Source organism: Cyclopterus lumpus, chromosome 6 (assembly GCF_009769545.1).
Source record: "Cyclopterus lumpus isolate fCycLum1 chromosome 6, fCycLum1.pri, whole genome shotgun sequence".
NCBI lineage: Eukaryota > Metazoa > Chordata > Actinopteri > Perciformes > Cyclopteridae > Cyclopterus > Cyclopterus lumpus.
In genome coordinates, this window is record NC_046971.1 from 26991319 (window position 1) to 27012505 (window position 21187).

The following is a 21187-nucleotide window of genomic DNA, read 5'->3' on the forward strand; positions in this document are numbered from 1 at the left end:
ATTCAGCCCTCTCAGGGGCAAAGGATAAGTATGAAGGGTTGTGAGATGATTGATGGAGTTGGACCTTGCTTTGTGTGTGACATTGGATCCTTTGACCTCAAAATGCAGGCATATGAGAGAGTTGTGTTCTTATCTTTAGAGGTGAAATTACTCTTGGTTTGTTATTGCAAAACTCAGCATATCACAAAAAAAACAGAAATAGCCTTTCTCATAATCCACTATGTCAAGCAACAACATGTTTAGAGTGTCCATCGTCAGGTTCAGGAATAGACGACAGCGCTTCATGCGTCGCCCACGATGTCGCTGATGGGGCATTCCTGCTGACGAGCCTCATCTCAAGGCATATCGAGTGACTCACTGAAATACGAGACGCGGCAAAGCGTGAGCTCAACAATGGACGCAACTCTTGTCATAGTTGCATCTCGTAATGAAAATAATTCCTAATTAAACATACATTTCATCTAAATAAATAAACGATGAGCCAATGAGATCCGTCAAGCTGAAGGACTGCGATACATTTTGAAATGACATTCGTCTACAGAATGTCCTAACTTAATAGAAAATCTCTCATTATTTAAAAATAAATTTGAATGTCTGAGCTTTTCTACATCCAGTGATTAGGATTTCAAAAGCATCAATAACCAGTCAACTTTTTTTTCTTTGAATTTTTTATTTTACAAAAATATGGTTGACAAATCTATTTGACTTATAATCATTCACACCAAAACAAATATATACATGTATAAACATTAGTTGTATCTGCAAATGAGTACATACAGGTGGCAAATAATGCATATACATGGATACATCTTTAAATGTGTACTTTTATATGATAGTTTCGTTGGGCTCACAGGCACTCTTTGTAGTCACGGAGACACACGTCATATGTAGGGTTGGACAGTGTGTAAACACAGTTAATTACAAAACCTATTATTTCAATATGAAAGCAAAAACAACAAGCTAAGGAAAAGCGTAATCCATCTCATGAAGTCTTGCTCTCTCATAACAACATGTAGCGGGTGATGCCCCCCCCCCGAAGCTCTCGAAGGCGTTGGCAGTGTCGCAGCATGTTCAAAACCCCTTGAAATCGTTTGTCTGCCTTCATCTGAGTAAACTCTCGAATGTCGTCCTCCACCACAAAATTCTGACCTGAAAGACATTTGGACAAAGGAGGGCGTGAATAACCAGACATGGAATGGTGCTCGTTTTATTTTTGGCACCATTTTACATGATTGTATGATCAATGCTGCATTTGAAGTGTTTTATTCAGCCAATTTGCTTTAAAAAAAAAAAAAAGAAAAATCAGGACACACGGACACACGGACACACGGACACACACACACACACACACACACACACACACACACACACACACACACACACACACACACACACACACACACACACACACACACACACACACACACACACACACACACACACACACACACACACACACACACACACACACACACACACACACACACACACACACACACACACACACACACACACACACACACACACACACACACACACACACACACACACACACACACACACACACACACACACACACACACACACACACACACACACACACACACACACACACACACACACACACACACACACACACACACACACACACACACACACACACACACACACACACACACACACACACACACACACACACACACACACACACACACACACACCTTTTGTGTCCTTCGTCTCCTGGTCCTTGAAGCGCTGGTGCAGCTTGCGCGTATGACTGCTGAGAGTTTTTACCGACTGATGGAGGATCTTGTACTTGGCGGTTACCGCTGCGTTGATGCTCTGCACCGCCACATTGAGTTGATGATATGACACGCGTCCTTTCATGTACCTGAGCGGGACATGGCGATCAGCTTTAGAGAACATAAAGCCTCAATGCAAATCAAAAAACTTTTCCTTAACACTTACAGTGGGAATATGGTCAAAATATGTCATCGCCATCATTAGAAAAGAAAAGGTCTTAACTAACACGCTAAAAACAGTGATATGTGTGGTGTTAAAATGAGTTAGTCTACTCTTCAAATGGATGAAAGTGAATCAAAATGTGACATGTAGAGCAGACATGAGTCAGACATGTAAACTGGCCACAGTTCAGAAGACCACAAACAAACCACAATATAACCTTTCCTTGTGCGCCACCCTCAGGGCAAACTTCACTCCACAGAGATCCATGCACATTTGGAAATGAGCAATTTTAAAACTAAGGCGGAAATCTCCATTTGAAACACGGAAAAAGTTATTTAAATTTGTGTTATAGCCTGACTTTCTTTAGGTATAGCCCAAAGATATTTTGTGGACAAACTGGTTGTACATATAAGCTTTGAGAGTTCCACAATGCAGGGCTCCACTGACTTTAAAATATTTACATTGGTTGCACTGGCCAGCCTACATTTTTCGCCACCTTTCCAACATTGCAATGATACATTTAAAGAGTTACCTTTTTGTATAAATCAATTCCCATACATATTGGTAACACATGTTATGTTAATGATTGTACGCAGGAATACAAATTTAAAAAAAGGTGCAGATGAACACTTTTTGAGTAAGATCAGGCTACCAAAGATATTCTTTCAGTCGGGGGTCCATTACACACCCACGGACAGATATATGTGCAATTCTTTGGTTGACATTATGAACGATATCAATTACCATATCTTATCATGCTGGAAATTAGTGAGGGGGGCACTTACGGGGGGATGCTCTCAAACTCTGGCATAGTGATGACCTCAATCTGTCTGACGAAGCTCTTGTTGGTCTTTTTGACAGTTTCCAGCTGGGCTGGCTGAACATCGGCGGTTTCCTTCTGGCTCATTACGGGTTCACCTCCACTGAGAGAAGAGGAAGAATAAACACAAGACGTCAGTCAGCTGTCAGAGCTGGGATTGTATGTTTGGATGCCTTAATACTGGAAAACAAATCTGGAGAAGAGCTAGAGTGTGTGTGTGTGTGTGTGTCATACACGCGTCCTCACTTTGCCGGGCCTTTCTTCCTGGGCATGTGTGCAGGGATGTTCTCCTTAATGTGCTGGACATCCTCCACATGCTTCTGGAATGACTGCTCAAGTTCCTGAAACACAATCAAACCAAATCATTAACTATGGTTAAAGTTATTCAGAAACGGTGTCTCCATTTAGGGTCGGGGGGGATCTTTGATGTCATCGATCACAACAAAAAAAATGTGTTTGGTTTTAAGAGAAGATGATTGAATAAAATATTGACATCAGACAAGTGTTTAATATGTATTGGAATAGAATATTACAGATTTTGTCCACCAGAGTGCTGAAATGTTTATTTTACACTCTAAAATATCCGGTGTCCGGTTATCTACATACTGTTCTTTAATACTGAGAATGACACTAGACTCGATAGCCCCACTGAAGAAAAAGACAGTGAGGCAAAGGAGGTTTGCTCCCTGGTAGAACCCTCAGACCCGCGACCTAAAGCAAACTTCACGAAAGCATATGGCGTTCCACCAATCTGGAAGAATCACGCTTAGTTTGGCGAGATAGTCTTAAAACATATAAAAAGGCTCTTCGTAATGCCAGAGCAGCCTATTACTCATCAGTAATAGAGAAAAATAAGAACAACCCCAGGGTTCTCTTTAGCACTGTAGCCAGGCTGACAGAGAGTCACAGCTCTGTGGAGCCGTGTATTCCTATAGACCTCAGTAGTAATGACTTCATGAACTTCTTCAATGAAAAGATTTGAACTATTAGAGGCAAGATTGATGATCTCTTGCCCTTAACTACTGCCGATCTGTCATAAAGAGGAGTGGCCTTGGAAACGGCTGTATGCCCTGATGTATATTTGGATAGCTTTTCTCCCATTAACATAGACCAATTGTCTTCAACGGTTTCTACTTCTAAAACGTCTACCTGTCTCTTAGACCCCATCCCAACGAGGCTGCTTAAAGACGTGTTGCCTTTAATTGGCACCTCTCTGCTGGATATTGTTAATGTGTCTTTGCTAACAGGCCATGTACCACATTCCTTCAAAGTAGCTGTAATTAAACCTCTCCTGAAAAAGCCCACTCTTAATCCAGAGGTGTTGGCTAACTACAGACCAATCTCTAACCTTCCCTTCCTCTCTAAGATCCTTGAGAAAGTAGTCTCAAATCAGTTGTGTGACTTTCTACATCAGAATAGTTTATTTGAGGAGTTTCAGTCAGGATTTAGAAAACAGCACAGTACAGAGACAGCACTGGTGAAAATTACAAATGACCTCCTAATTGCATCAGATAAAGGACTCATCTCTGTACTGGTATTATTAGACCTTAGTGCTGATAAAGGACTCATCTCCGTACTGGTATTATTAGACCTTAGTGCTGATAAAGGACTCATCTCTGTACTGGTCTTGTTAGACCTTAGTGCTGATAAAGGACTCATCTCCGTACTGGTATTATTAGACCTTAGTGCTGTGTTTGACACCATTGATCATGACATCCTATTACAGAGATTGGATCAGTCGATTGGCATTTCAGGTACCGCACTAAGTTGGTTTAAATCCTATTTATCAGATCGATCTCAATTTGTATTTGTAAACAATGAATCCTCAATGACCACCAACGTTAATCACAGAGTTCCACAAGGTTCTGTGCTTGGACCAATTTTATTTACCTTATATATGCTTCCTTAGGGCAACATTATCAGGAAACAATCTATAAACTTTCATTGCTATGCAGACGAAACTCAATTATATCTATCGATCAAACCAGAGGAGACCAACCAGCTCGCTAACATTCAAGAATGTCTTAAAGACATAAAAACATGGATGACCTGCAACTTCCTGATGTTAAACTCAGACAAAACTGAAGTTATTTTACTGGGCCCTGAACACCTCAGAGATCAATTATCTGGTGATGTGGTTTCTGTAGATGGCATTGCCCTGGCATCCAACACCACTGTAAAGAATCTCTAGTTATCTTTGACCCAGACTTGTCCTTTAACTCCCACGTTAAGCAAATCTCAAGGACTGCATTTTTTCATCTATGTAACATTTCAAAAATCTGGCACATCTTGTGCCAAAAAGATGCAGAAAAGCTGGTTCACGCGTTTGTTACTTCCAGACTAGATTACTGCAACTCCTTATTATCAGGCTGCTCTAATAAGTCTCTTAAATCCCTCCAGTTGATCCAGAATGCTGCAGCTCGTGTACTCACAAAAACTAAGAAAAGAGATCACATGACTCCTGTATTAGCTGCTCTGCACTGGCTCCCTGTAAAATCAAGAATCACATTTAAAATTCTTCTCCTCACCTACAAAGCCTTGATTGGTGATGCACCATCATATCTTAAGGAGCTTGTAGTACCATATTGCCCCACTAGAGAGCTGCGCTCACTAAATGTGGGGCTACTTGTGGTTCCTAGAGTCCTAAAAAGTAGGATGGGAGCAAGAGCCTTCAGTTATCAAGCTCCTCTTTTATGGAACCAGCTTCCACTTTCAGTCCTGGAGGCAGACACAGTCACCTCATTCAAGAATAGACTTAAGACTTTCCTCTTTAATAGTGCTTATAGTTAGGGCTGAATCAGGTTTGCCCTGGTCCAGCCCCTTGATATGCTGCTATAGGCTTATAGGCTGCTGGGGGATGTTTTAGGATACACTGAGCACCTATCTCCTCTTCTCTCTCTCCTTATGGATGAATTTACATCTCTCCATTACACCTTATTAACTCTGCTTCCTCCCCGGAGTCGTTGTGACTTCACGTCTCATAGGGTCCATTGGACCTGGAGGTGTCTGATGCTGGTGAGCCGGCCTCCCATTGGCCCTGCTGATGCCCCGCCCCCTCCTCTCTACCTCCTTCTGTTTCATGGATTGGAGTTCCATTCATACATTGTCATATTCATGTAATGTGTTTATGTAACTTTGAAAATGCTGTTCATTCTGTACACATGACATCTATTCTTCTGTCCATCCGGGGAGAGGGATCCTCCTCTGTTGCTCTCCTGAAGGTTTCTTCCCTTTTTTCCCTGTCAAAGGTTTTTTTGGGGGAGTTTTTCCTGATCCGATGTGAGGTCCTGGGACAGGGATGTCGTATGTGTACAGATTGTAAAGCCCTCTGAGGGGAGTTTGTAATTTGTGATATTGGGCTATACAAAATAAACTGAATTGAATTAATAACCACAATTTACATTATACTTGTCCAAAATGCAGGTTGTGTTAAGAATGCACAACAAATTGATGCTGAAAGTTATCTGGTTAAATATCATAATTGTCCACTGGTCAAGTTTCAATGTAATGCAGCCATGGAGACAACCTAAATCTGCCCGGTGCACAACTAGATGCTTTCAAAGTGAAGCAGCTGCATGAAGTGATGATTCCACACCGCCACGAGCTGCACAAACTACAGGCCTCCAGCTTACCTTCAGCTGCTTGAGTCGCTCTTTATGCCGACCAACGCATTTCTCAAACTCCTCCAAAAGCTTCTTGAGTGCCGCGAATTCTTGTCCAAGTTTCTTTTTTTGGGGCAACTCTAAAATGTAGAGAGAGAAACAAACACATTGCAATGACAAACATCTTAAGCTGTGCATATTAATAATAAATAAACAGAAGTAAAACCCCAACGTTACTGGTCTTGCCTCACATAAAGATCACTGTAGCATACCGACAACTGACAGATCCAGCATGCGGTGTAAGGATGAGATCCGGTCATCAATGTGGTGGCTGATATCCTCCAGCTCACTCATTTTGCTGAACAGGGGACACATTCCATTCATTAAAAACATCACATGGCACATACAAAAGTGTTACATTTCACAAATAAAAACAGACGAGAAGAACAATAACATTGGTAAATGTACTTAATACTTCTGTTGCTTCAATTATGTGAAACTGTACAATTACAAGCAACACAGGGTTTTTAATTGCCGTTTCACAAATCTGTGTCCCCGGTTAACGGGGTCCGTTTACCATCGTCAAGACATGGTCACGTTGGTCTGGATTTTGGAATTTAGGGCCAATAGACATTGTTTATATAGAAGTATATCCTGTTTTTGAGTGGAAATTAAGTGAAACAAATAATGTTGACTTTATATTATTTTGACTTATTAATGTAGTTTATGTCAAAGATTAGTGAGGATGCCGTTTTAGAATCATCCCCATTATGTACGCAGCACATAATCAATGAATAATCACACAAAATTGACCTTGTCTGGTCCTCCTGGTCATACTATGCCACAACATAGTTAAAGATTAGCTCGCACGCCTCCTGTGCAGCAGTATAGCGCTTCTGCCTCATTGTGCTGCCTGTCTCTCTCTAAAATGGGAAAGGCCCAACAACACCTGTGAGACAATAACCATTTGTTGTTGTCAAAACTCAAAGATGTCTTGGAAAGCAGTAGGGTGTGACAAGTTGTCCCATTGCACCACTTTGTGCTGCGGGGTCTTTTTGACCCCACAGTACAACAGACGTTATTAAATTCAATAAAATCAATCAAGTTGAAATGTATTATAATCATGAAGAGCATAGTATCGAATAACCCCCATTATTTGCAGACGATTTGATGAATAAAAAACATATTTTGATGCCAAAGGATTTCATTTGGTGTCAGAACACCACAAGGGTTAAATTCACCTTTAAGAAAATCTATATCGTTAAGCCAACTTCGACATAACGCGAATTCCCATTAACTTTGCATCTGACGTCACTCGAGGCGAGACGCTGCTCTTGTGTTTAGCTCCTAGTGAGCTAACAGCTCTTGTGTTTAGCTCCTAGTGAGCTAACAGCTCTTGTGTTTAGCTCCTAGTGAGCTAACAGCTCTTGTGTTTAGCTCCTAGTGAGCTAACAGCTCTTGTGTTTAGCTCCTAGTGAGCTAACAGCTCTTGTGTTTAGCTCCTAGTGAGCTAACAGCTCTTGTGTTTAGCTCCTAGTGAGCTAACAGCTCTTGTGTTTGCATTATCAAAACACGGAGATGCCTTCTGACTGACACACCACCAGACGTGCGATGTCTGCGTCTAACAGAAAGCCATGAACCTAAAAAAGAAAACTGTGGTTAATTAAGTTAACTCACACAGAGCTGTGTTCCCCGTCACGCGACTCTTCCTCGGTGGAGCGTTCCCGGTTCAAGTTGCGTTTGAAATACGGGACTGGAGACCCCAGGGCGCAGGCGCGTACTCTTCTTCTTCTTCTTCTTGGCTTTAGGGCGGATGGCATCCAACAAAAGGAGCATTGCCGCCACCTACTGTATTGGGTTGTGGACCAGAGTTATCTATCCCTAAAAATGAAATTAAAAATAATATTAAAAATAAAAATAAAATCCACTGAATCCTGTTTACTTCAGATATTTCAGCACCTTTCCAGCCCTCAAGGTTAATGCATCCTTTAACTGTTTTTCCTCCACTGCCAGCTTCCTCTTCAGCCTGTCTCTCTCCACTATGAACTTCTGGCAATGGCAAATGATATGCTCTACTGTTTCCGGTATATTGCAGTGTTCACATAATCCTGTTGGGTGTCTTTTTATTAATTGCATGGTTTTATTCAGCCTTGTGTGTCCAATCCTCAGTCAGGTTAATATATTTTCTTCTCCAGTGTTTCCTCTGGTTATTCTCCCTTTGCCAACTTCCTTCTGAATAGCATAGAGATGTCTTCCTGTGCCTCCTACGTCCCAACTGTGCTGCCATTCCTGTATAATGTTTCTTTTGATTATTGATTTAGTTTCTGTTTTGCTAAATAAAATGTGCCCATGCTATGCAGACCAAAAATAATCCACGTTGACAGGCCTCTCTGCTAGTTACATCATGCTTCTGATACATGTACTTTGGAATGAACCTTCCCTACATTATTAATATGAACAACTTAGTGTAATGTTGGATACAGTAGGGTTCAGGTTTCCCTCGGTGCGCACCAGCCATCCCGGAAAAACTGAAGGTGTTTCTGTACGTGGGTACAAAGCACCAGTGCAGAGCATAGAGATGGATTTCATCGTCAGGATAGAGAAGGCCTTCTCTCTCCAGGTTGGTGAAGATGGTGGAGAAATGATCACGTACGCTGTTGTAAACGTCTCTCCAGAGCCTTTCAATTCTGATGGGGAAAGAAATAGATTAGTCTGCCGACAATGACAGTTTATTACAAATATGTGTGTTAATCTCTTAAAAAGGATAAGATGACTGAATGCCACTTCAAATCTATTTAGCAAAGCTCTTCTTCAGACTTCACAATATAAATGGAAGGTTAGTCTAGGGTTAGCACTGTTGGAATATTAGCTGATCACAGTTTAAAACAAAATGACGACTAATTTCCTGGAAGAAGCTCTAAAGCCAAATTGATTTCCAATGCAGCATTTTGATTCTATGAATGGGCTCCATATAATATGAATATTCATTGGGTTTAAAACGCTGATAACAGTATTGTTGTCATGTGTTCCTGCAGGAGATGAACAGGCGCAATGGGGGCTTGTCGACCATGATGTCCGAGGGACTGTTGTCTCTTGAGCTTCTGCAGAGGGTGAAGGTGGAGTTTGCTTGAATACAAGTGGACTGCTGCACACATACACGGATGAAGACGCTGCACACAAGTCCCCAATACACTGAATCACTTTGAGCCCTTAAATGTTAACCAAATTTGTTTAGTTTTCTTTATGCTTTTAAAACATTCATTTATCTGTTTAATATTTATGTGGCCTGTGATTTAATTTGTACATTTTATGTACACAAATGTTATGCTTTGTGGCACTCAGCACTTTAAAAGATTCCTCTCATGGTCAGTTTTTTAACACTACAATGTATTGAATAAATACAAATACTGTGAACAAACACTTGTTGACTCTTCAAGACTATTCTTTCCTCTTCTGTTACACATGCATCATGTAGCAATCACACACAAATATTGTAGAGGGGAGCACGCCAGAGTCCTATGCAATTATTCACAGCCTCACAAAATACCACTTAGTGTCCTCCTTTTTGGTGTTATGGATATGGTCACCCTATATGACAGCTTACAAAAAGTGTCAACAAACGTCAGCTGTCAGCTAACACAGCACATCAGCAACATCTAACACAGGGGTGGGCAAACTTTTGGGCTCAGGGGCCTCATTGACTTTTAAAATTTGACAGACGGGCCGGGCCATCACAGAAGGATGGAGAGCAGGGCCGTTTGTAGGCTTCCAAGAAAGGGGGGGCTAAGCCCCAAGGGGAGTGTCACCCTGGTGAACGTGTGAATGTCTTGGGGCCCCTGATATCCATTGTTTCTGACAGTTCATAGATTGGTTCAATCAGAAAGAGTGTGATTTTGCTCTAATTTCAGGGTCATAGTGACATTTTATGCTCATTTGGACACTATCACTGAGATAAAGATGAACTAGTTCAGTGTCAAATATACCATTCAATAGAAAAAAATATGATAATAATCTATATTAATGCAAAGAATAGATAGATGTCGATAGTTATTTCTTGTATTTCGAATTCGCTCGTTCAGACTCGCTCAATGGAGACAGTTTCTAACTTCCCTTTCATTTAGTAAACCTGAATGTAAGCAGGTAACACTCGTTAACAACTACAGACAGACATATTCTGTAACTACCTGGACTTACAGGTAAACCTGAATGTAAACAGGTAACACTCGTTAACAACTACAGACAGACACATTCTGTAACTACCTGGACTTACAGGTACACCTGAATGTAAACAGGTAACTACCGACAGACACATTCTGTAGCCCCCTAAAATAGGCCTAACGACGCCCCTGATGGAGAGTGTTTGTGTGAACCAATATGAATTACAAGTAAAAGCCAATAACTAAAAGTAAAGAACCCGTTTCAGTGGAACAGTGTTGTTGGTCCGGGGCGGTGCAGTCCCGTGGGTTTGATGTGCGTTCGTTATGCCGAGGAAAAACATTCTGGATGCAGCTGTTAATTTTACAACTCTAAAACTCTTGTAGTACGAACCCCGTCTCCGACGACAGAAAGTGACATGCCAAATTCAAATTACCGGAACTCTTCGAAAGTTAACGCTTTATGACGTAATTCCAAAGGATTGTGAACACTAAGAAGCGGCGTTTTCCAACGGTAGGCGGTACATTACGGTGATCTCTTTCCAGCGATATGCGGTAAATTACGGTCATCTCTTTCCAGCGATATGCGTTACATTACGGTGATCGCTTTCCAACGGTAGGCGGTACATTACGGTGATCTCTTTCCAGCGGTATGCGTTACATTACAGTGATCTCTTTCCAGCGGTATGCGGTACATTACGGTGATCGCTTTCCAACGGTATGCGGTACATTACGGTGATCGCTTTCCAACGGTATGCGGTACATTACGGTGATCGCTTTCCAGCGCTATGCGGTACATTACGGTGATCACTTTACAGCGGTATGCGTTACATTACGGTGATCCCTTTCCAACGGTAGGCGGTACATTACGGTGATCGCTTTCCAACGGTAGGCGGTACATTACGGTGATCGCTTTCCAGCGGTATGCGGTACATTACGGTGATCACTTTCCAGCGGTATGCAGTACATTACGGTGATCTCTTTTCAGAGATATGCGGTACATTACGGTCATCTCTTTCCAGCAATATGTGGTACATTACGGTGATCGCTTTCCAGCGGTATATGGTACATTACGGTGATCTCTTTCCAACGGTAGGCGGTACATTACGGTCATCTCTTTCCAACGGTATGCGGTACATTACGGTGATCTCTTTCCAGCGGTATGCGGTACATTACGGTAATCTCTTTCCAGCGGTATGTGGTACATTACGGTGATCTCTTTCCAGCGGTATGCGGTACATTAGGTGATCTCTTTCCAGCGGTATGCGGTACATTACGGTAATCTCTTTCCAGCGGTATGCGGTACATTACGGTGATCGCTTTCCAACGGTAGGCGGTACATTACGGTGATCGCTTTCCAGCGGTATGCGGTACATTACGGTGATCACTTTCCAGCGGTATGCAGTACATTACGGTGATCTCTTTTCAGAGATATGCGGTACATTACGGTCATCTCTTTCCAGCAATATGTGGTACATTACGGTGATCGCTTTCCAGCGGTATATGGTACATTACGGTGATCTCTTTCCAACGGTAGGCGGTACATTACGGTCATCTCTTTCCAACGGTATGCGGTACATTACGGTAATCTCTTTCCAGCGGTATGTGGTACATTACGGTGATCTCTTTCCAGCGGTATGCGGTACATTAGGTGATCTCTTTCCAGCGGTATGCGGTACATTACGGTAATCTCTTTCCAGCGGTATGTGGTACATTACGGTGATCTCTTTCCAGCGGTATGCGGTACATTAGGTGATCTCTTTCCAGCGGTATGCGGTACATTACGGTGATCTCTTTCCAGCGGTATGCGGTACATTACGGTGATCTCTTTCCAGCGGTATGCAGGACATCCGTTCCCGACTTGAGTTTCCTGAAGCACGATGACGGCAACAGACCAGCATCGATGTTTCTTAATGCTCATTTATTGCTCAGCTCTTTTAGGCTGTTTGTGTGCGCGCTCTCCTGCAGCAGAAAGCATTACAGCGGTCTTTAACCTGCCGTGCGTGTCCTTGAACCGCTGCTGCCGTGTTCTGCTGCAGGAGAGCACACACACAAACAGCCTTAAAGCAATAAATCTTTACTATAATTTATAATAATTATAAATTATTATCCGGCGGGCCGGATTAAAGAGCCCAAGGGGCCATATACGGCCCGCGGGCCGTAGTTTGCCAACCCCTGATCTAATATCTAAGCTGAGCAACTTCTGACCCAATTGAGATGATGACTGAGACATTCAGAAGAAGCTGAACAATGGATGTGTGCTTTGAGTGAACAAGACATAAGCAAAGAAAGTACAGGTGCTGAAGATGAGGACATAGAGGATCAAGATGAAGTTAAAGACGATGTGGAACCTGAGGATAGTGCAGGTCATCAGTTTGTGTTTCTGAAGAAGCAAAGTTAGCTGGCCTGGTGGAACGCGCCGCAGCTTTACAGAAGAAGCAAGAGCTTGAGTTGGAGGAGGCGCATATTAAAGCCAAACTGGAAAGACTGACTTTGGAAGGAGCAATCGCTGAAAAAAGAGCTCAAGTAAAAGTACTTAAAGACTATGAGAGATCAGAGGATGGCATGAACAGCTATCTTCACTCACACTTAAAACAATTTCAAGTGAAGGGGGAGGAGCAAAGACTTCTCTCACACACTAGCACAGCTGCACATGGAGGTACAGTTCCAACCCGGCTGCAGCAATCTTCAGAGCCACAAACCGCTAGGCCAAGGCAGACAGACAACCCTGACACACAACAGCGGGACAGAAGCAGTAATTACATTCTTCACGTAATGCAAAAACAAAATCTGATCACAGAAATGTTGGTTAACCATCAGAAACAAGCTCAGCTACCAGTTAAAGAGGTTACAGTTTTCAAGGGTGATCCACTTACCTACAGATCTTTTATCAGAGCTTTTGAGCAAGCTATTGAATAGAAAACTCATAGTGCTCCAGACAAACTGTACTACTTGCAACAATACACTGCAGGAGAGCCGCAGGAACTTGTACGTAGCTGTGAGCACATGCCATCAAGCAGAGGGTTCAAGGAAGCAAAACGACTGCTTCAGAAGAACTATGGAGATGAGCTGATGATAACAAGTGCTTACATTGACAAGGCCTTAAGGTGGCCACAAATCAAATCTGAAGATGGGAAAGCCCTGAATACGTATGCTATTTTTCTGACTGGATGTTGTAATACAATGGAAGATTTTGAGTACATGGAGGAGATGGATAACCCCACAAATATGAGAATTGTGTTATCCAAATTGCCATATAAAATGAGAGAAAGATGGCGCAATGTAGCATTTGACCTCAAGGAAAGTAGAAGACACAGAGCAAGATTTGCTGATCTTGTTAACTTTATTGACCGTCAAGCAAAGATTGCTATGGGCCCACTCTTTGGTGACCTCCAGGACAGACACACATCTACAGTCAGCAAAAGCAAGGAAAATGAGAAACTTTTCAAAACTGGAATGAAAGGAAGCAGCTTCGCAAAAAGTGTGTCGATGGAGAGGAAAAGGCCGGATACAACACCTTGGCAGGCCAACCCAGTTAAAGTGGCTAATACCTTCGTACCACCATGTCTTTTCTGTCAAAAGAATCACACATTGGAGGCTTGCATAAAGATTAAAGGATTAGCACATAAAGATCGTATAGAATTCCTGAAAACCAAGGGAATATGTTTTGGATGTTTAACACAAGGACATCTTAGCAAAATGTGCAAGAAGAGGATGGTGTGCACACAATGCTCACAGAAACACCCAGGCATCCTTCACATAGCGAAAGAAACCAACAAAGATATTTCATATATAGTGGCCAGTGAGGACAGCACTTCAAACGAAGAGATCTCAGGAGCCCAGAACTCTGTTAAACAGGAAATAGTTGGCTATGCTGGGACAGGGAGCACAGAGTGCATGCTATCGATTGTGCCGGTGAAAGTCAGATCCTGTAAAGGTGGAAGATGTATAGAGACATATGTGTTTATGGATCCCGGAAGTACAGCCACGTTCTGTACCGACAAGCTTCGAAAGAGACTGAATATTAAAGGAAAGCCGACTCAGATTTTATTGAGCACTATGGCTCAGGATAAACCTGGTGAGCAGAAGCTAATCAACGGTCATATGCTCTCAGAACTGGAAGTGTGCGGCCTTGAAGACACAAGGTACGTCCAGCTGCCCAAAGTGTTCACACACAGCAGTATCCCGGTTCAAAAGGAAAACATTCCGATTCAACAACATCTGCAAAAGTGTCCGTATCTGCAGGAAGTAACCTTACCACACATTGACGCTGATGTAGGCCTTCTCATTGGAGCAAATAACCCAAAGGCAATGGAGCCGTGGCAGATAATTAATAGTAAGGATGATGGGCCCTACGCTGTGAAGACTGTCTTGGGCTGGATGGTGTGTGGACCCGCAAAGAATGAGACTACGGATTCAAAGCAGGAGTCAGCTCATTACAGTGTCAACCAAAATTCAGTGTTGGAACTAGAACAGCTAATGGTTCAGCAGTACAACACAGACTTTCCATAACGTCGCTACGATGACAAGGAGGAGATGTCGCAAGAGGACAAGCAGTTTATGCACAGTTTATACAAAAGACAACAAAGTTTGTGGATGGACATTACTGCGTAGGACTTCCTTTGAAACATGAAGCAGCTAACATGCCAAGTAACCGCTGCATGGCAGTACAGTGAGCTGCTAGCCTGAAGAGAAAACTGAAAAAGAATGATGTCTTTCTTGAAGACTACAAAGACTTCATGAAAAGCATACTGGATAAAGGCTACGCCGTTGAAGTTCCTGACTGTGATGACTACAGGGTGTGGTACGTTCCGCACCATGGGGTGTACCACTCGAAGAAAAATAAAATGTGTGTTGTCTTTGACTGCACTGCTTCTTTTCAAGATGTGTCGTTGAATGGACAATTATTGCAAGGACCTGACCTTACCAATACACTCATCGGTTCCTTACTGAGGTTCCGAGAGAATCCAATAGCCATAATGGCGGATATTGAATCAATGTTCTATCAGGTCAGAGTTCCAGTAACGGATATAGAACTGTTGAGATTTTTGTGGTGGCCAGACGGCATCTTAAGAGTTGGAGGACGGCTGGATAAATCCAGTATGACAGACAGTGCCAAACACCCAGCAATTCTGTCAAAAGACTCCAGAAGACAAAAGTTTTGGATTCTGCAAGCAACCTCAGCCATCAGAAAACTTATGTCAAGATGCACAGTCTGCAGGAGGCTCAAAGGCAGAGTAGGAGAGCAAAAGATGGCCAATCTACCGGAAGATCACCTGACACCAGATCAGCCACCATTTAGCAATGTAGGCGTAGATTATTTTGGTCCCTTTGAAGCCAAACGGGGCCGGAGCACTGTCAAAGGGTACAGTGTAATGTTTACCTGCCTCGCCATTAGAGCAGTGCATATAGAGATAGCAGACAGTCTTGACACCAGCTCTTGCATCAACGCTATACGCCGTTTCATAAGTAGAAGGGGCCAGGTTTCCATCATGCGCTCAGACTATGGCACAAATGTTGTTGGCGCAGAAAAAGAGTTGCGAGTGGCAATTGAGAGCCTGTACCAATTAAAGATTCAAAAAACTATACAAAAGAAAGGCATAAAATGGATGTTCAACAGCCCAGCTGCTTCCCACTATGGAGGAGTTTGGGAGCAGCAGATTTGTACCGCACGGAGGATCCTTAACGCCCTTGTGAGAGAACAGACCCTCACTGACGACGACCTCCAAACGCTAATGTGTGAGGTTTAAAGTATCATTAATGGACGACCACTCACAAGTGCATCCGATGACCCATGTGACATGGAGCCTCTAACTCAATCATCTGCTGCTGATGAAAGTACAACCCAACATGCCACCGGGAACATTCAACAAGGACGATCAGTACGCAAGGAGACGCCGACGCTGGAGGAAAGTACAGTATCTCGCAGATCTGTTTTGGACCAGATGGACTGGAGAATACTTACCTTTGCTCCAGGAGCGGCAAAAGTGGTCAAGGTTGAAGAGGAACTTCAAGCATGGCGATGTGGTGCTAGTAGTTGACAGCTTGTCACCAGAAACACATGGATGATGGGAAGAATAATCCAAACCATAACGGACTCCAGCAGAACTGTACGCAGACTGAAGCTGCAGACCAAAACCAGCACGCTAGAGAGACCCGTAAATAAGCTGTGTTTACTGCAAGAAGCAACATGAACACAAGATGAACAGATGATGAAGAGATGTAAAAAAAGGACTGTTAAACAAGATTTAGATTAGCAGTGTTTATGAATATTTGTTTAGTTTGATATTTGATTCAGTTGATGGCTCTTTGAATTTAAGTTGTTTGATAATGGTTTAACCTTGAAGCTTAACCATTAGGGGCCGGATATGTATGAGCCACAAGGGTGTTATTTGTTTTCTGAATTACGGAACAATTTAATGACGTCATGACAGCAGCAGGTGAAATGAGATGAGCTGCATTAGGCACCAAGGAAACATTTTCTACCATAAGATCGAAGAGATCGTAAAAGACCGTAAGATCATAAGAGAGAGAGAGTTTATTTATTTTCAACGTGTCTGCAGCTCTTTAGCGGCTCAACGAGAACCGCGCCGACGGAACGCCGCTACATAATATATTATACTATATATATATATATATAATATAATATATTATTACCAGAACAGAAGGTAATGAATGACACATACACGGAGGGGCAAGGGAATAAGGTGTGCCGTTGGTCTGAAGGGTGAAACAATGGGGGAACTTCATTCATTAGTGTCATTATTATAACGTTCACAACACATTACATGGAGATTCATAACATGAGCAACGTGTGTATGTAAAAAGGGTCTGCCCTGCTGCCACAAACAGGGATCCTCTTGGTTCACACGAATAATCATATTAATGACAGATAATATATTATACTATATATATATATATATATATATATATATATATATATATATATATATATATATATATAAATAAAATAATATGTATATTATTATATTATATGTAAGAAATAATATATAATAACAGTGTATTAAATAGACAGTGACAGTCATTATGATAACGTGTATTAAATACAGTGTAATTTAAAATATATATGTATACTAATATAAAATATATAATATAATACAAATTATATAATAAAAATATATAATTATATAATTTTCTTAATTGTGACAGCCGGTAGGAATCGTCCCTGAGCTTATAAGCGGACACAGAACACAGTACAAATACCACACGCTGTGTATAAGTACTCGGTGCAGCTGGTGAACACACAGGCAGCGGGCTGCAGAGAGACGGTGTGCAGTGACGGTGTCTTTGTGACTACAAGTAGTAGTTTAACGACATTCAGTCAACCGGAAACACGTTACGATCATGTTGATCAATAGTTTGAGTGGATCTTTATACCAGGAAACAACTCTGTTACATTGGTCGCGTCTCTCCAGCTGTTAAAACCGACCGGATCAGCTGATCCGGAATCAGTGTGAAACAGACCTCCTTCGGGACGCTTTGGAGCAAAGGACCTCTCTTTTCTCTTCATACATATTTCCTCGTTTTCTTCTCTCCTGGCTTGGTGGAAAATACGCCTGCATGGCTGTCTGCTAAGCTAAAGTACAGGAGCTAGCTAGTTAGCAACAAGCTGAGCTATCACCACGAGGGGAATCACGTGACACACATTGGCTGCTTGGGATTGGGCGGGGTCCAGATTCGAACCTCTGACCTCGCGCTCCATTGGCCACAGCCTTAACCGCTGATCCATCAATCAAATCACGCTTTCTCCGCCCATTTTACCCATGATGCAACGTAGGTGACGTCACAGAGCGAAACGTGCGCCACCAGCACCTGCTGTTGTTGTGCCACGGAAGGTTATTTTAGGACGTTTTCAGTCGAGAAGTTAGCAGTGCAAGCATCAATTCTGAGGTCGGTTTGTCAAGAGGCAGCCTGCTTAAAAATATGCTCCGAAGAATGCGGAGATTTGAGGTCCTCCTGGAGCCCTGTCAGCGCCGTTGTCATGGTGACCGCTGTCAACAGCCTGATCTCGGCAAAACTTTTTGAAATGATCTCTTTACTTCTGACCCAATTGATTACAACTAAATATACTTCTATAGATCTATATTTAAAAAAATAAAAATAATATATATATACATAACATATATATATATATAACATATATATATATATATATATATACACACTCACATATATATAGTCACAATATGTTCAGGTAAACTGTATGTGCAGTATTCAATTAATTGTTCAACAAACCTTCTCAACATGTATTTATATTAGAACCAATATCATAATAGTTCTGATGTAATTAAAAAATCTGACTGACATTTTTTATATAATAAATATTGTGCAAATTATAATTGAATATCTTTTTGATTCCCATTTGACTCAAAGGTATTACTGTTACGTGTTGGTACTGTTGCTATATGAATAAAATGGAGAAACGGCCAGGATAATGCTTCCCAATTTTATTCAAATTAATTCATAAACAATTTTAATCTTTCCTGAATGAGTACCAGAACAGAAGGTAACGAATGACACATACACGGAGGGGCAAGGGAATAAGGTGTGCTGTTGGTCTGAAGGGTGAAACAATGGGGGAACTTCATTCATTAGTGTCATTATTGTAACGTACACAACACATTACATGGAGATTCAGGTACTTAAACATATGATATGCTGTGATCTGTTGCTGTGTTTCAGCTCTGATGTGCACTGTGAAACTGGACGGTTCTCCTCAGCTGTGCAAGACGGATGAGATTGGAGAGATTGTTATAAAATAAGATAAGATAAGATAATCCTTTATTAGTCCCTCAGAGAGAAATTACAGGATTACAGCAGCATTGCTCACAGTAATAATTAAAACAAGTAGTATAATAACAGAATTAAGATAAAAGAGTAAAAAACAAGAAGAATATTATATATACAGACGGAGTAGAAATAGAATAAAGTGGATAAAGTGTATAAAATAAATTAAAACATTTTTTTTAAAGTACTTAAACGTATTAGTATTGCACAACTGGGCAACTGGGCTAAAGTGCTGTTCAGTGCGAAGTCCAAAGTGTTCAAGTGTTTGTGGCCTACTGGGAGCTCAGCTTGTTGTGCAGCCTGACAGCAGCGGGGAGAAAGGACCTGCGGTACCTCTCCCCCAGACACCGGGGATGAATCAGCCGGTGGCTGAAGGAGCTGTGCAGCGCTGCCAGAGTACCCTGCATGGGGTGGGAGGTGTTGTCCATCAGGGACGATGGCTTGGCCATCATCCTCCTGTCTCCCACCACCTCCACAGTATCCAGAGGACACCCCAGCACGCTGCTGGCCTTCCCCACCAGTTTGTCCAGTCTCCTCCTGTCAGCTGCTGTGATGCCGCTGCACCAGAAGACCACTCCATAAAAGATGGCTGATGCCACCACCGAGTCGAAGAAGGTCTTCAGGAGTGCTCCCTGCACCCCAAAGGACCTCAGTCTCCTCAGCAGAAAGAGTCTGCTCTGTCCCTTCTTGTAGAGTGCATGAGCGTGGTCAGACCAGTCCAGTTTATTGTTCAAGTGAACACCCAGGTACTTATAAGACTTCACAATCTCAATGTCCAGTCCCTGGATGCTCACTGGTGTTGGAGGAGAGCGTTTACCACGGCGGAAGTCCACCACCAGCTCCTTGGTCTTGCTGGAGTTGATCTGGAGGCGGTTCCGCTGGCACCATCCTAAGAAGTCCTGGTTCAGTTCCCTGTACTCCCTGTCATCATCGGCCGAGATGAGGCCGACGATCGCAGAGTCGTCAGAGAACTTTTGCAGGTGGCAGTTGGCAGAGTTGTGTTTGAAGTCCGATGTGTAGATGGAGAAGAGGAATGGAGCCAGAACAGTTCCCTGTGGAGCCCCTGTGCTGCAGTACACCCGATCTGACTCACACTATCCGCACATACTGTGGACGGTTGGTGAGGTAGTCCAGGATCCATGCAGTGAGGTGGTGTTCCACCCCGGTCTGCTTCAGCTTGTCCCACAGGAGCAAAGGCTGAATGGTGTTGAAGGCACTGGAGAAGTCGTAGAACATGACTCTCACAGTGCTTCCAGCCTTTTCCAGGTGAGAGAGGCATCTCTGCAGCAGGAAGATGACGGCGTCATCCACCCCGATGCCAGATTGGTAGGCGAACTGAAGTGGGTCCAGGGATGAGCTCACCAGGGGGCGGAGATGGACAAGGACCAGCCTCTCCAGGGTCTTCATCAGGTGGGATGTCAACGCCACCGGCCTATAGCTGTTGAGGTCCTTGGGCCGCGGGGTCTTTGGTACCGGTACCACGCAGGATGTCTTCCATAGCTGTGGTACTTTTCCCAGCCTCAAGCTCAAGTTGAAGATGTGCTCCGCTATCCCGCACAGTTGGTCTGCGCAGGATTTGAGGAGCCTTGAGCTGATGCCATCTGGACCCGTGGCCTTCCTCACCTTGATCCTCCTCAGTTCCTTCCTCACCTGGTGACGGGACACGCTGGGGGGTGTGGTGCTGTGAGGTGTTGGAGTGGGGGTGGGTTGCCGGTCGTAGAGTGCTGAGTATGAGTATGAGTATGAGAGGTGTGAAGGGGGGCCGAGTGCTGTAGAAAGGGGGGAGGTGCAGGGGGAGGGGGGGAAATAATCCGCAGGGGGTGCAAAAGATGGGGGCT

The 21187-nt window shown here is 42.9% G+C and overlaps 1 protein-coding gene across 5 annotated transcripts; it reads right to left on the bottom strand.

The window, feature by feature from the left end:
- Positions 1-669: 669 nt before the first annotated feature.
- Positions 670-18193, bottom strand: ska1 (spindle and kinetochore associated complex subunit 1). Of its 5 annotated transcripts, none has more exons than XM_034535474.1 (8): positions 18027-18193; positions 8065-9074; positions 6660-6745; positions 6418-6527; positions 3032-3126; positions 2751-2888; positions 1722-1891; positions 670-1149 (listed from the first exon to the last, which is right to left on the bottom strand). In XM_034535474.1, the coding sequence occupies exons 2-8, from the start codon at positions 8205-8207 to the stop codon at positions 1001-1003; spliced, it is 891 nt and encodes a 296-aa protein (XP_034391365.1). In that variant the 5' UTR covers positions 8208-9074; positions 18027-18193; the 3' UTR covers positions 670-1000. The 5 variants fall into 5 exon arrangements, with proteins under 5 accessions (XP_034391365.1, XP_034391363.1, XP_034391367.1 ...); XM_034535472.1 differs by lacking the exon at positions 18027-18193 and adding an exon at positions 16507-16687; XM_034535476.1 differs by lacking the exon at positions 18027-18193 and having other exon boundaries at positions 8065-8268; positions 8899-9074.
- Positions 18194-21187: the final 2994 nt, after the last annotated feature.